A 16,777-nucleotide genomic window follows, 5' to 3' on the forward strand; every position below is an offset into this window, starting at 1 on the left:
CATTAAGGAAACATTGCATGAGAGAAACTATAGATAACAAAATATTATAAGGAACATCCAAATTATAATTTGTAAACTTGTTATGATAAGCAAGAGCAGATTTAATTAATTAGTTGCAAATTCAACAGTTTATTTTCTTACCTGAAAGATTTGCAGCCTCTTACTGGCTTCCTGAGGTGGAATGTCTGGAACCATAGGACCCTCCTTTCAAAGTAAGCAGTTAACAAAAATGGAATATTCATTCTCAAAGTGACTGAAGGCCACTCAATATTTACAGATCTTTGCAGAGCATTACAGAATACATATTTTTGTTATTCAAACTCCAAGCAAGTTATGCAGCTTGGTAATTCAATGGTAAATATAAGAAGAGGTAACTTTTATGGAATTGAAAATTCCTTACCTTAATTAAACTTAATAAAATCAGACTCTAACTTTTCATACTTCCTTATTTTGCTGAAAGTAACAAAACCAGACAGTGGTCCTTTTTAATGCTGATGTGTGTGCAAAGATGCAGCAACAGGTACTATACTTTCTAAATTAATATGTAATTTATAATTATGATTTCATTACAAGTTTATCACCAGTGCCTCTTTTCTTTCTTTATAGAGTTGTGTACACCGCTATTTCTTCATACTGAAAAGTCTGACCTACGGTAATGACTGTTTAGCAACCATGGCATCAAACATCAGTAGCTGAGCAAAATAAAATTCTGGCACCCAACTCCTGCAAACCAAAATCATTGAAACACTGAGTACAAGTCTTCCCTTACTAAATGCATTTACCGTTTCATACGCTGTTTCAAATTGTGATACATCCTCCTTAAAAACTGCAACTGCTTCTAGCAAATCACTCTTAAATTTGGGCTGAACTTCAACCAACTCATCTTGAACTGCAATCTGACATGGAAAAGATTAAAAGATAATTTATTTCTGTAAGAATCAGGAACAGATATTTGAGTTAGATATAAATCAAAGTTATAAATAAAACATCTCAAATTTTTGAAGAAAAATTGGTTATTTAAAGCTAATTATATTTTTCCCTTTATGGTGCTATATGTTCAGTTTCTGAGAGGAAAGGTGGGGGGAAAAATCCAAACCACCTCAACCAAAAACCATAACAAAATCTCGCGTTGGCCTTTAAAGGCCCTTTAAAGATCCTATTCTCTTTCTTTCCTCCCTCCAAAAAACCTCAAACCCCAAGCTAATTGAGTCATCTTCCTCACACAGGGCTCAGCCTTCTCTTTAAAAAATTTCTTTTTCTTTGATCAAAATTTTAAGAGAAACAACCAAGAGCTGTACAAAAATATAAAACATACTCTTGAGTCCTGTTCTGAGTGATTAATCTGTAGAACAGGATGTGTCTTAATAGATTCAACAAAATATCTACAGATTTCCATCTAACCACCTCCATTACATAAAATAATAAATTAGGAGTTTCTTAGGGATATAAGGCTGTCCTAAATAATAAAGGTGAATGTACAACCACCACTTAGAGGTAAGGGCACTGGGGGAGAATGCATTTCTTAGAAAAATGGAACTTAAGGGTAATTCCCTGATCAGTCAAGAATGACACAAAAACTAGAAATGAAGGAGAGCAGAAAGAGGATTTTCTTGCAGAACTTTTTGTACCTATATCTAAAAGTGACAATAATATTTAAATATCAAAGTTATCTATAAAAAAGAAATTGGAAAATGCACATACTTATAGAAGATATAGACACTACTGCACAACTGATGTCAAGAGTGAGAAGTCAGAGATGATGGACAATTGGTCTCACACTCATTTATAACCTGAAGAAACTCACATGTTTTCCAGAAATGGAAAATATCATAATTTTATATACTTACAGCTTGAGTTTTTAATTTATTAAAAGCATATCTCATTGAATCAACTCCATCTGATTCCTCTTTTGTAATTTCCACTTGAAATGTATTTAAAATGTTGTAGGCTTCCTAGATGAAACAAAAACAAAACAAAACAAACAAACAAACAAAAAACAGACCAAAAAAGAACCCACAAGAACTTTGGAATATATTATAAGTTCATTTGAGGAAACATAAATCAAATTTGTAAAAAAACACTTCAAAAAAAAATCAAAGAAAAAGTTCTTATATTTTAGGCAAAACTGGTGGTTTGATTGGTTGTGGGTTATTTTGTTGTTGTTTGTTTTTTGGGTTGTTTTTTTAATAAGGACGAAAAATGAAGAACTAGGGAACAACAGCAAAAACTATTTCTTCAAAGATGTCTTGGATGAAATACTAGGAAAACATATAAAAACACCATAGATTTAATATCAGAAAATATACATTTTATCATGTCAATGGTATTTTATCCCAATTATCTACATTCCTGAATGCAGATTTTGATGAAGTTTCCCTAACTCTGAATAACTGTGCACACTAAGTTACACATCTTTAAATATTTTGCTGTATCATCTATAAAATCTTTTTTGCTAAGTTTGCCGAACTGTCAAATATATGCATATGTATCTGTAATTGAATGAACATTTCTTATTGTTTGTTTTCATCTGCAATTTATTTGCATATGGTCTGCTTTATGATCTTCCTCCTGAATACCCTGCATTATTTAAAAATAAGTTCGTTTTCATATTTTATTCATTATTTTCTGGACTCACTTCAGTATGTCCATGTCTGTCTTGTAATGGGAAGCCCAGCACTGGACAGCACTCCAGATAAATCTCATATCCCAGAGCAGAGGGAATCCTGTCCCTCAATCTGCTGCCAAATACAACTTACAGAAGTCCCAGGAAACCCTTAAATCCCTTTCTTGCAAAGGCACTTTTCTGGTTTATGTTCACTTTGGTGTACTTTAAACAAAGAGCTTAATTCTTTTACTGCAAAGCTGATTTTTTTTTTACCTAGCCTGCACTGGTGTTTTAGGGTTATTCATCTCCTGGAGAAAAGGGATCTAAGGGTGACTTGTTAAGATGACTAGCCCTACTGACATTGACAGAACTCATTATTTTAATCTAGAAAGGAGGTCAGTGTTCATGAGATATGTGAAATATAAGTAGTTTGGAAAAGATCATTGTCTTAAATATTTGTCTGAAAGTGGCAGAAGCATATTATTATTATTAATAATAATAATAAACAAAAATGTTAATTCTTCATCTTTTTAAATACCCTTTATTTATTTACAAAGTTTGCATCATTTGCTACACATGTAAAACCTAGCAAGTAGACAGTGCTGAACTCAAGTCCTCTTGCTTTATTTAAAAGCTATGAGTAGGATTATCATATCCTGAAAACAGACTAATAACATTTAGTAGATGTGAATATTACTTTAAATGTTTAAATTATTGTTCAGGTTCTTCTGTTTGGTGTAAGGCTAAGACTTTCTAACACACTTGATGCACACTTAAGAAGGCAGCTGTATTTCCACAGTTTACCTCTGCATCATTTAATCCCAGAACTCATTGTTTTCTTATAAACCACTGAACAAATTGTTAAGACAAAACCTATATTCTTACCATGAAATTAGCAGAAGTGACAACAATTACAGAAACCCCTTTCAAGTGTCAGAGCAGTCTTCAAAAAAGAAAATCTCATTATACAGCAAAAAAATTCCTCAAAATGTGGATGAAAATATAAAGCTGATTTGTTCTATTAAGCTGACTGCTTCAGAGAGTGACAGTAAATACCAAGTACTTATAATGAGCTTGTTTTAGCTTCTTTCAGCTTCTTTCTTATAGAAAAAAGTAAAAGAAGGTTGCTAGGTTTTGCCAGCACACCATGATGTGTGGTTCCATGAATATTCTCTGGCTATATTTCAAGGGGTTAGATGATCAAGACGTTTGATTATACGCACAGAAAGAGGATTAAGGCTAATGAAAAGCAAAAAGGCAGCATAGTGCTCCCTTGTATTGTGTTCTCAGCTTCTTATTTCTGCATGTTGCCTCCTAGATTGTTTCTGTATTATAATTGGAGAATTTTTTCCATCTTTTTTGTATTAATACAGAATATATCAAATTATCTGAGTCATAATTTAAAATATAAAATACTAAAAAATAATATTTTGCTTTCCATCTTCAGCCTAGTTCCTTCAAGACAGTGAACTAATTGTTAGTTCAAGTTTTATCTTATCTTGTGACACTTATAATATATATATATTATTATTAATAAGAGTATTTTTCCAATATAACAAATTAAAAGTCTTCTTACTTCAATAGGTCCCATAGAGATATCTATATCAGATCTCTTTTCTTGAATGGCAGATAAAGCCTCCATTGCTAATCTGACATCATCTAAGTCAGTCAGAGGTCGAGACAATTTGTTTATGTAATCATTTATGAATGACACCACATCTAGTAATTTCTTTTTATATTCCTCATTTAAATAATGACAGAGGACCATCTTCCAGGAATTGGCTTCAATTGTTAAAGCTTTCTTCAGTGGTGCTGGTTTTAAAAAACAATAACATTTTAAAATAATTACTCAATTCATGCATTAACTTTTTTCTTTAAAAAGCCTACATCATCACATATGGTTCCTTAACAGCATTTAGAAAACAGGAGACAAGCAATTCCATTAAAGCATTTTAAAAGTTTCAAAACAATTTAAACTATAATTAAATGTATTTTAGTTGTTTTATTGTATATTATGGTATCTGTAAAACATATTGGTAAGCTTACCTAGTGGAGCACATAGAGAAGATGAATAAAGAACAAGATGTTTACTTATTAATGTGGATTTTCAGAGAATAACTTTGATATACATTAACCAAATGTATAAAGTTCAGTGATATTTAAAAGCTTTATAGCCACTGAGGAAATGGCATCTTGGATTTCAAGACTGGGACTTGGAATAGTTCACAGCTAAAACTGTAAGGTTATATGCAGTTAACACATAAATACAAACCAACACAGAACAGAGCCAGAAGAGTCAAAAATTCAAATTTATTTTCAGAAAAAATTAGGATTTTTTTTGGCAGCATTTTGCTCTCTGGTAAAAGAAAGAAAAATATACTAACAGCAAAAAACATTTCTGCTCACAAAACAACTTTTGTAGCAGATATGGATTCTCCTTTAATAACACATCTATTAACATTAAAGAGATGATTCCTGAAGCCCAGGGGTAATTCAAGAAAATTAGCACACCCTGACAGAAGTTAAAATCTGTAAATCACAATCAATCAGTTCCCAAACCTAAACTAAGTCCGAGAAAGTACCCACTGTCCCAGACCATAGAAGACATTTAAAGTCTTTGTTCTGTAACCTAGAGGATTTGGGTCCCTTTCATGCAGTAGCCACAGGTGATGTGACCATCAACAAAATCCATATTCTTTTGGATACACTCTTTCTTACTACTCTTGGTCACACAATAATAGAGTTTTCCAGAGTGGTCTCATTAAGAAGAAACTGCATCCAGGAACTGGATGAGGATGTGCAGTCAGCAGTCTGATATTTTCACTTGTTCACTGAAAGAAATAGGTTTAACACACTGCCAAGATCCTGAAATGAACTCCAGTCTTCAAAGCAGGCAGCTTCTGCTTCTCTGATGGGCAAGAAAGACAAATTTTACAGATATTTTCTTAATCTAATCAAATGAATCTGTCAGAAGAGGGCTGCTCATTAGAAATGCAGCCACACTGATATTTGCAACAGGACACATTTTCTACTTATTGCTGGATACCAACCAGATGGTTGGTCCAGAGAAATGTGTTAGCCTTGTAATAACCTGTGAAGTGAAAGGGATAACTGCCATTGGAATCCTAAGCACAATCAGCTGTGGCACAAGTGCTATAGAAGAAACAGCTTAATTCAGAACATAATGTTCTGAGGACTAGGTATACTAAACATGGGAAAGACTAAGTAGCCATGTCTCCTCCTGAAACAAACACCAGAAATGAAAAAACCACTGATGCTGTTAAGTGCTAGTCTTTCACCAGACTAGCACCAAAGAAGGTGCTTTATGCTTCCAATGGTGCCAGACAGGAGTACCAAGGATGATCAAATCAGCATCAATACACATTCATTAAGTCTTTGGCAAGCCTCCATAACAAGTTCACAGTCATGACAGAACTTGGAGTCCACATTTAAAGTGGAGAAGGCAAGGGGAATGGAGGAATTTTTTAAAGTCAGATTTTTTAGAAGGGTCTGAGTGAGCCCTGGCTGACAGTCAGTGAGGTCACTCCAGTGACTTCTCTTCATATTGAAATACATCTAGATATATCTCAATATATATATCCACAATTACAAGAATAAACCTGTCTCTCATAGCACACATCTGGATAAATATGTCATGTGATGGGTGAGCAGCTGGCCCACAGTATGGACACAAAGTGAATGAGGTGACATCAGACTTGGGGACCTGGCACTAGACGGGTTCCTCAAGGCTCCATTTTAGACCTTGTGCCCTTCAACATCTTCATAAACGACCTGGACATAGCACTGGAAGGAATACTAAGGACATTCACAGACTAGGTGGAGCTGTTAACTCCCTTGAAGTCAGAGAGGCCCTGAAGAGAGACAAATCAGAAGGCTGGGCAATCACCAACCATATGTAGTTCAGCAAGGGAAGGTGCTGGATTCTGCACCTGGACTGGGGTGACCCAGGATGTAGGGACAGACTGGGGAATGGGATGCTGGAAGGCAGTGGTTCGGATAGGAGCCCGGGGACTCTGGTTGATAGCAAGTTGAACAGGAGTCAGCAGTGCCCTGGCAGCCAGGAGGGCCAAGCACATCCTGGGGTGCATCAGGCACAGCATCACCAGCCAGGCAAGGGAGGGAGGGGAGTGTTGAGCTCTGCTCTGCACTGGGACAGCCTCACCTCGAGCCCTGTGAGCAGTTTTGGTCACTACAAAATAAGAAAGATACGAAACTATTAGAGAGGGTCCAAAGGAGGGCAATGAAGATGATGAAGCGCCTTGAGCAAAAGCCGTATGAGGAGCAGCCAAGGTCACTGGGTCTGCTCAGCCTGGAGAAGAGGAGACTGAAGGGAGATCTCATTGCAGTTACACCTTCCTTGTGAGGTGAAGAGGAGGGGCAGGCAGGATCTCTTCTTTGTAGTAACCAGCAAGAGGACCGGAGAGGAAGGCATGAACTTGTGTCAAGGGAAGGTTTGGGTTGGATATTAGGAAGAGGTTCTTCACCCAGAGGGTGGTTGGGCACTGGAACAGGCTCCTCAGGGAAGTGGTCACAGCACCAAGCCTGACACAGTTCAAAAAGGGTTTGGACAATATTCTCAGGAACATGGTGTGAATATTGGGGGTGTCTTGTGCAGGTCCAAGAGCTGGAATTTGATGATCTTTGTGGGCCCCTTTCAACCATGCATCTTCTGTGACTCTTTTACTCATTATCTTACTGTACATACTAAGATTAGAAAATATCATACCTGTATGCAATTCAATTGGACCAAGAAGAAAAACAGGTTTTAAATTTTTCATCTCTTGCTCAAACGTATCGTAGTGAACTATTTCTTCTTTAATTTCAGACAGGGAGGGATCAGTAGCAAAAAATTCCTGTGTGCAGTTTAAAATATCAACAAATGTCTATTTCCATAATTTTGGTAAAACGTTTTTTAACTGTTATTCAGTAATTACTGAAAATGTATACCATTATTATACTTGGTTTTAGCCTTCTGTAGCCTTGCTAGCATAGTAAAATGAATGTTTATAAATTTCTCTGTCACAAACACTCAACCTTGTTGGGAAATTCCAACGAAATTTAACAGAGAAACACATAACCAAGACATGTTAAGGACCTACTTGTTTTATGAAAACAGGTAACAAAACAGATGAAATACATGCCAACACTTACAGAAAGACTACCTCATAAGCCAAATTATGTGCCAAACAACCACAATAAAATACATTTTCTAAGCTTCTAAGTAGTTCCCTGAGCAGAACTCAAGGGTAGAAAGGGTTTGACACATTTCAGAAATGTTACTTAAGACCTGTATTGATTATGCCTAGACTGGCTGGGCAAGTAAAAAATGCTGAAAACTTTATCCCACTTCTACTCTTCTGTCCAAGAGAACCCAGACAAGCAGTGGAAGGGTTAGCATTTCAAAAAAAGAAGAATGTAGAAATTAAACATGTGTGTTTAAAATTTAACTGCCTCATTATGGAAGCTTTCACTGTAACAGTGTCCTATTCCTCAGTAGTAACTAGACCAAGCTAGTAACAATAATTTGATTTGATTTAAAATTTTTAATCAACTAACAGCAAACGTTCAGCAGTGCTTATGAATTGGTGGGATTTTAACCCTCATAAACTCATCTTGAATTCCACCATTTCATGGTCACTGCAGCCAGACTGCCCTTGAGCTTCACCTTCCCCTCCAGCTCCTCCTTGTTGGTGAGAACAAGGTAGAGTATGGCATCCCTTCTCATTGGCTCTTCAAATACTTTGTCAAAGAAGAACCATCAACCCAGGAACCTTCTGGATTGCCTATGCCCTGCTGTGTTGTTCCTCCAGCAGATATCAGAATGGTTGAAGTCCCTCATGAGGACCAGGGTTTGCGAATGTGAGGCTGCTCCTGTCTGTCTACGGAAAGTCTCATCAGCTTGGACTTCCTGGTCAGGCAGCCTGTAGCAGAATAACGTCACCTGTCCCTGCCCTCCTTTTCATCCTGACCTGGTGCTCCCTGCCTAACCTTCCTAAAGAGCCTGTGTCCCTCCATTCCAGCACTCCACTCATAGGTGCCATCCCACCATATCCCTGTGATACCAGTAGCTTTGCAGGCACGTGCAAGTCTCTAACTCTTCTTGTTAATTCCCCGTGCTACCTGTGCTTGCATAGACACATGCCTCATATCAAACTGGGTTGGTTTCTTGTGGCCAAAAATCCAGAATTACACAAAAAAAAATAAAGCAATTACCAGGTTTTCAGTATCTAGAATGGCACAGAAGTAGGTGAAGGCAAACCAAAACACAAGAATTTATTTACACAGAAGCAAAATGCTATTACTACTATGCCTTGGCAGATATAGTATCAGAAAGATAAAAGAAGGATTTCAGGTGTAAATGTGCTTTCTACATCTCTTTTTTCCTTGATTTTTCCAAGTGTTTTCTGATTTCAAAAGATAGGATTAATGAAGAATAGTCCTGTATGTGATCATCATTATACTGACCTGAAATTTGGTGTCTTTATCTTCTGTCCACAGCACCTTATATTTATCAAATTCTTGTAGAACTTCACTAACTCCTTCTTTTAGAGAATTCCCAGCAGAAGAGAGAAGCACAATTATTTTAGCAATAGCTTCATTTTCTGCAACACCTGCATAAAAATTTTTTAGCTTTCTGACAACCTTATCATCGGCTCCTTCTGTAAAATAAAATTATATATAAATTAATGAACTGTTGAAAATCTGATTAGAATTCTCTTTTAAACCTATGCACACCAAATTAAGTGATGATGCTTCTTCTGTAAGGCTGAATGTCCTACCTAACATCAGCTGAAGTTCCAGCTGCTAGCTCATGCTAGGCACTATACAGCTAGAGGAAATTCAATCTAAAATGAAGTGTTTCAAATGGAAAGAAAATAGTTTTCTTCAATCACAAATTTCATTTTCTCAATTTTAATTTAATTGTAAGCAGAACATCAAAGGCCTCATAAACACTCCACATAATTTCATAGTTTTTTAATTCTTATAATTCAAGTTTTAAACTGTATATATGTTTAAAGCAGTGTAAGCTTCTTGAACTCTTTGATTAATTGCTGAGACAATCAGGATCCATGTAGAAACTGATATTCTTCAGATCTGATCAGCTACTTCTGTGGTAACAATGCCTGAACATTTTGAAGCAGATTTCAGTGAATGAAGAAGAAAAATCCACCCATCCCACTGCATATATTGTTTAATGAGGGGAATTTAAGGCAGCTCCAAGTTCTCTTTTACTCTGAAGACCTTTTCTGGGGTCTGCTTACTGGAAACAGTCTCATATTCATCCATCCTTACCAGTGTACACCACAACCTCACTGCCCAAACATTAACACATCCCCCCAGGTACTGCTGGCATCTAGTTAAAGGTGAGGAAAATAGTCCTTTGCTGATGTTGTATTTTGACACAGCAGAGGAAAAGACTGAGTGCCTGATGAGGATTGGCTCCTGCCACCCTGCTTGAAGCCCATTGAAAGAGGTTAGAATCATACAAGGCACATCAGTAGAAGAACAAAGTAACAGCTCTGGGCTGTCATAAAGAAAAACTTTCCAAGATGTTACAGCCTTTTCAAAGGAATGATAACAAAGATATTAGCCGGATTGCATATCACTGGGTCAGTCAAACAGCTAAGCAAACCCTATGGTAAAAACTTATTTAGGCTTTTATGGTGGCTTGCAAAATGTATGGAGAGATGTATGGTGAGATGCCTGGAAATAATATTAAGAAAAAAAGTATTTGACTGAAATGGATGTAGGTCTGTCTCCAGTCAAATATTTTTCATTCACATGAAAAAAACATTTGAGGTGTTTTGTAATCCAATCTAGGAATACATCCAGTAATTAAAGTCTTTCCTGAAACCTGGCTCCTGCTGTATCTCAATATTTCAATGACATTTAGTATAAAATCATGGTTTATAGTTTCAGCTATATCATTATGGCTGCATTCCACAATGAGGGGGTAGAAAGATTGATCAAGAGCTTACTCTGCCTTAAATAAAGTAAACGATTCAGAACCTAGCAATTTTTCAGTTTCTTGCTTATTGTTTTTCAGAGTTGTAAGACTTATGTAAACCTGAAAAGCTATTTCTGAAAAATGCAGCTAATTAGACCAAAATAAACCCCCCAAATTAATGTAAAACAATCCACAGTAGGCTTCTCTGATGAAAAGTGAGGTTATTCACAAACATTTATATATGGCACAGTTATCAGGGCAAAAAATAAAGTAAAAATTAAAAAGTAAAACAAAAACCGAAACAAACCACTTACTTTCCCCTTTTTTGGCTTTTTTTCCTGCAGAAGCTGCTTGCTGTGTGCCTGGTTCTGGTTTTAAAATAGATTTTTGCAAATGCCTCTGTCCCCACTGAGCAACTCCTCGACTTACTTCCAGTGTTAAATGAATCATGCGATTGATGGCTTGCTGTATATCATCTAAACTGGGAACAATTACCTATTTAAAACAGTTGAAAATTTGTTAAAATAAATGCAACTGATTGTCATTTTGGAGACCTCAGTTTTACTCCACTCATAGTGAACTGCAGAGTTTAGCCTAGAAGAGAAGCTGGAAAATACAACTTTAGCAGGTTGTCTGGCTCAGAATTGCTTCTAAAGAGAAGAAACATACTGTAGTGACCTACTATCTAATTATGTAGTCATACTGTGGGGGAAACGGCAATCAAGTACATAATCAGGTAGATTTATTGGCTCTTTTTACAGCTATTTTAAAAACTCCTACAACATTTTAAGCATTCTTTTTACAATGACTTTTATATAATGTGTGGAAATACATTACAAAACTTGTTTTTTACACTCTAGAATAACAAAGCATTAAAAATTGTATGCTATGGTGCAACCACTACTTCCCACCCTTCTCAGACCTTATGTATGAGCAGCTAAATACATAAACCCAAGGTTTTTGCAAAATCTTACTAGCATTAGCAAAGTGGTATTTTATCCAGAATTACTTGATTACTGCCCTGGATCAGCCAAGCATTTGAGGACTGGAGAGAGAGATGTACTTCCTTTGCAGTGGGCAGAGCTTGGTGCTTTAAGCTCCTATAATTATCAACAAGGTAAACATCCTACACTTTGACAGAACTTACATATTGTGCATACACACATGCACACAAACTCACACATACACACAGTGTGAATGTCTAACAGAATGACGATGTGAACATCAGTTCAATGTCAAAGGTATATCACCTTAGAACAGAACCTTTTTTCATTGTAATTTCAATATAATACCATTAATCTTTATAAGACATTTGAGAAATTTCGTTACCTTCTCTCATAAAATAAAAAAAATACATATTGCTGACAAATAGTTATCTTATATTCTACAAAAGGAAAACAAACTAATGTTTTAGTTCTTTGCAATTGAGCTGCCTTTTTCCCCTGTATGTGGAAATCTACAACTCCTTTTTCTGGTTTTGAATCTTCGACTTTTGTTCAGTGTTCCTCATTCTGGTCATCTAACTTCACATTTAGGTGACTAAAGACAAACTGAGGAAAGAGAATATTTATTGAAATTCAATGAAAGGATTTAGCTTATACAAGTGAGAGTTAAATAATAATAATAAAAAAATAAAGCAAGATGAAGAACCTATTCCAGTAATGCAACTACTACATGTGAGGAGAACTGTAATCATTCTGCAAAGAACACAGATGAGCAGATGGCAATGTAATTGCTAAACCACAAAAGGTTAAAAAGCAAGGTTCTGCAAGCACCACTGAGACAGAGGCCAGAGCACTGGGACTGTGAGCACATTTCATCAGCAGTCTCAGTGCACTGAAAGATGTGAGCTACTGCTCTCCTTTTGAAAAGATGCTGGTTCAATGGAAGTGTTCCCACACCCTGCACTTGGGCAAGTGCAGAGATAACTATAAGACAGTGTATCTTGCCTTACCTTTATTACATAAAACTTACCAAATTTGGAATATCAAGGTGTACTTCTGCTTTTAGAAAAGGAGTAGCGTCCTCAGATTTGCTGTAAAAAAATTTTGATACATATCATAAACACTCCACCACAAAACCTCCTCAATTTTTCTGAGAAGAGTAATTTTGAGCTAAATTCTCTGACTAAACCCACACGGAAATTTTCACATGAAATTATATACTATTTCCAAAACTTACAGAAGTTTCTTATTTAAAGTATAAAGAAAATAGCTAGAGCTCCACCATTCAGACAAAGATGAGCTTGGATCCAGCCATTGCTTTCAGAATTTTTTATCCAGAGTATTTTCTGATTCTGGATTTTAATCTCTCAGATTCAGAATGATGGAACTCTGCCAGTGCTTTGAATAGAGCATAAAAAGGTCTCACTGATCATTACATGATGACAACATTGCCTGATGGCAACAACCTATCAAGAGCAAAAGTTGCTCCATTACATTTTAGATAAGTATACAACAGAATGGAAAATAGTTTCAAAGACGACAAGCTAGTGCAAAATGTTAAAAACATGATGTTGACCTACTCAAAATTAAAAGTGAAACCTAAAAACATGGAGCAAAGTAAAATTTTAAATGCTGTGGTATGATATAGTGACCAAATAAGGAAGGATTCAACAACACGATGCAGTAGACAAATATGAAGGAAACAACCAAAAGAAATCCTATTGACTTTGATAGGGATTTCAATACAGTTTTTTACAAAAGATATACTTAGAAAAAGAAAAAAAGTAATTCATACATTAACAAACATTGATGACAAAACATCATAAACTTCACTTGCTTGAAATAAATTTTCTTACTAGAATTTTAAGTAGGGTTCTCAATATACAACATTTTATTCTGAAACAATTCTGTCTCTGAAGTGTATGCATGTTCAAGCAGAGAAGAATCTATAGAAATCATACTGAATACAGGAGACTGGTTTTGTATGGATCTTGTCATTTTCATGAAAAATTCATAAAGAGTGCATACTATTGAAGGAATATTTCATTTCCAACTTACATTGGAACACTCATTCTTCTTTTAATACGATCCAAAGAAAGTCGAGTTGCTTTCTGGAGACTGATTAGCAGCCGGCGACTGAAATAGGCAAGTAAGTCTTTACAGTTCTGTAATAAATAAACCATACATTATTTAACATCATATTCACAGAGGAACCTGAAAATTATTGCAAAAAGGTCTGAAGTCAAATCTAATCAATTTTATCAGGAGGAATTTATGCTGTAAGCTACGTGAAAAACACAAAGAAGTTGGAGGGTTGTAAGTAAGTAAACAAGTAAAAGCTGTGTGGAAAAGAGAATACAGTATGTGAGGAAACAACTTGTCTTATTCAGATACAGAATCTAAAATCTGTTTGAATTACGCTCCTTCAGAAAAGCTGTCCATATTAAAAAAAGAACAAACACAAAACCAAGCCACAAAACCAAACCATGGATTATTAAGAAATATTGGTGCACATGTACTAATTTTGATTAAAAGACAAATACAGTAAAATCCAACTGGATTAAGAATAAGAAAATATGGCAAGATGAAGTGATCATTATTAAAAAAAAAATGCAATATTGCAGCATTATTATATTTGTGCTTGCAAGTTTGAGGGTCTTTGTTCTGTACTTCTGCTTTCCTTCTCTGCTGAACATGAAGAGATTGTACTTTTTCCATGAAGAATGCAAAGATAATCTTTATTAATGAAGTTGGAAGAGAAGGATAGAAAGGATGAAAGATCCTGTCTACCAAAGAAGGAAAGCCTGTGTTATGGCTTAGGCACATTATTGTCTCTGATTTTTACACTTGCCATTGTGTCAAGAATTTGTTCAATAAAGGTGATTATTGAAATAACATGCAATATACTTATGAAAACTGAAATCCATCTTAAATACACCTTTTAGGTAAATAATTTAATCGTTTGTACATTACATTTGATACTGCCCATGTGATCTCTTTCTGTAATATAGATATGCAGCTACCAAAACTCAAGATTTGGTTTACTAACCCAGTTGATCTAAAAATAATTTCCTTATTTTCATAAAATACCTTTTTAAACTCTTCTTCTTTATTACTGCTCTTGCTATCATCACTTTGAGATCCTTCAGTAGTTTTTTCTTTACTTTCAAATGCTATATGTTTTGCTGTTAATTAAAAAAAAAAAAAAGTAATTGCATATATAGTCTTTTTTAAAGCATGCTGTCCCCTCATTAGAGACAATACAATATTGACTTTTATTTTAGTAACACCTGGATCACCAAAAATTGGTTTTATTTTGTGACACATTTTCACACCAGGAATGTGGTTTAAGTCCAGCCTACCTGCCTTAGCCTAACAAACACTGTGCACTACCAATCTATTACTAAAGATGGATAGGCAGATCTGAATATATCAGCAAAAATGGCAAAAAAAAAATCAAAAAAAAATCATCAGTATAAAGAATTTAACAAAAGACAGAGAACTCTTTTTGTGTCATCTTTTTCTGTTTGCATCCCAGTGAACCACCTGGAGTATTGACCCTGCCTATGCCTCTATAGCTGGAGAAACCTGAACCCAGAAGGAAAAAATCCTGTGAAACAAAAGAGCTCTATTACTGATTAAGACTCAAAATATATTTTTTCCCTAAAACATTATTTTCCCCTCCAAATAGAAACTATGTCCCTTGTAATAGTACAGGATCTCCTAAAATCTTTGTAGGTCAACCCAAAGAAGTGGGAACCAGCTGTATGAGTGCCAGCAGTTGACTATACTAATTTAAACTGAGCAGCCAGCAAAGCACATAATTCTACTGTGGTGGGAAAATTAAAACCAGAGGGACAGTACCAAATAGCTGACAGACCTGAGAAGAGAAGAACACTGAATTCCACTTACAGATGGAGAGATGTGAAAAGGGAGAGTTATGATGAGTGACTGAGAGAAATGGAACTTTAATGTTCTTCCTCTAGAGCAAATACTTTGCTAATCTAAACAGAAGCACAGATTTTAACTCTAGAAACCCCACCAAAACTGAACTACCTCTATATTCCATGAGGTAGTGGCTTAGTTTAACAATGGTTAAAGAAGGCAGGACCGTGACACAGATGAACTTGTAGTGGGAGGGAGAAGTCTGAAGAAAATTAGATAAAACAGATCAGTTTTGATAAAAACTAGCTAAGTCTACAGAACTTTTAATTTAAATAAGCGACATTAACTACCTTGTGGTTCTGAGGGCTTAGGAGATGGAAATTCATAATTCTTTTCAAATATATCTATTAGATCTTGAACAGCATCTTCAATATGCATGCTTTTGATATTCAGCAACTCAGCACATTCTTTAGTATAATCCTGTTAAATAAATAAAAAAATCAATGCACTGTCTTAGTATCACTGATTATTTTATTACTGTGGTTTTTTTTTCCCATGGAGATTCAAAACATTTCCCTAAATAATGTATTTATCGGACCAAAACTATTTCAGTGAAACATACATATTTATTAAAATATACTTGTATATTTATAAAAACTTCTGTTATATTATCACTATATTTTTAATGCCCAAACCCCATCCATTTTTGAAATGTAATGGCACTTTTATGTGCTCAAAAAAACATCCTGAATATTGAAGGGAGGTCACAGTCTGAATCTGAAATTACCCAAACACTGCTTCAACTGTCCTTAATGATTTTATTTCCTCGCACTGATTTGATAATTAATACACTTTTAGCCTATTTTGGAACAAGAAAACTTTCAGATTTTCAAATATACTTGTTGGAAAGTATTTTTTGCCTTCTCCTTTAAAACAACATTTGGCAAAGATAAGGGGGGAGAAGGGCTATATCTGTCTGAGGACCTTCATACACAAAAAAATCTAATCTAAGTACAAAGCTTAAATGAGATTATTCATTAAATACTACAGCTTAAGTACCTAAAATACCAGAGAACCAATGTATCCACATATAAAATGTTTTACCCAAAATAAAGTTCTGTATTTCTACATAGAGATTTTTTTTTTAGTTTTATTTTCATTTACTAAGGCATCCTTGCTAACATGCCTTAGAATTCAAGTTGAAAGATGCAAAGTGGCACACACCTCATTGTCAGTCAACAGATCCTCTATTTTGATAGGACCATCTACTGGTAAGCTAACTAAAGAAGTAAGTGATATTTCTTTTAATATTAAGCCAATCCGCACGTCACTTATAACAGTAACCTAAAAAGAGAAAATCACATTAATACCACA

General features: G+C 35.3%; 1 protein-coding gene across 1 annotated transcript in view; it reads right to left on the reverse strand.

Moving 5' to 3' along the window:
• DNAH8 (dynein axonemal heavy chain 8) overlaps positions 1-16,777 on the reverse strand; it is a 129,423-nt gene that overhangs the window by 77,270 nt on the left and 35,376 nt on the right. Inside the window, 12 exon segments of the mRNA XM_040059978.1 lie at positions 142-204; positions 783-896; positions 1,848-1,952; positions 4,182-4,417; positions 7,353-7,479; positions 9,092-9,282; positions 10,889-11,069; positions 12,549-12,609; positions 13,547-13,683; positions 14,609-14,703; positions 15,754-15,883; positions 16,628-16,747. Of these exon segments, the coding sequence (XP_039915912.1) occupies positions 142-204; positions 783-896; positions 1,848-1,952; positions 4,182-4,417; positions 7,353-7,479; positions 9,092-9,282; positions 10,889-11,069; positions 12,549-12,609; positions 13,547-13,683; positions 14,609-14,703; positions 15,754-15,883; positions 16,628-16,747 (1,560 nt within the window).

Source organism: Hirundo rustica, chromosome 3, assembly GCF_015227805.2.
Source record: "Hirundo rustica isolate bHirRus1 chromosome 3, bHirRus1.pri.v3, whole genome shotgun sequence".
Taxonomy (NCBI): domain Eukaryota; kingdom Metazoa; phylum Chordata; class Aves; order Passeriformes; family Hirundinidae; genus Hirundo; species Hirundo rustica.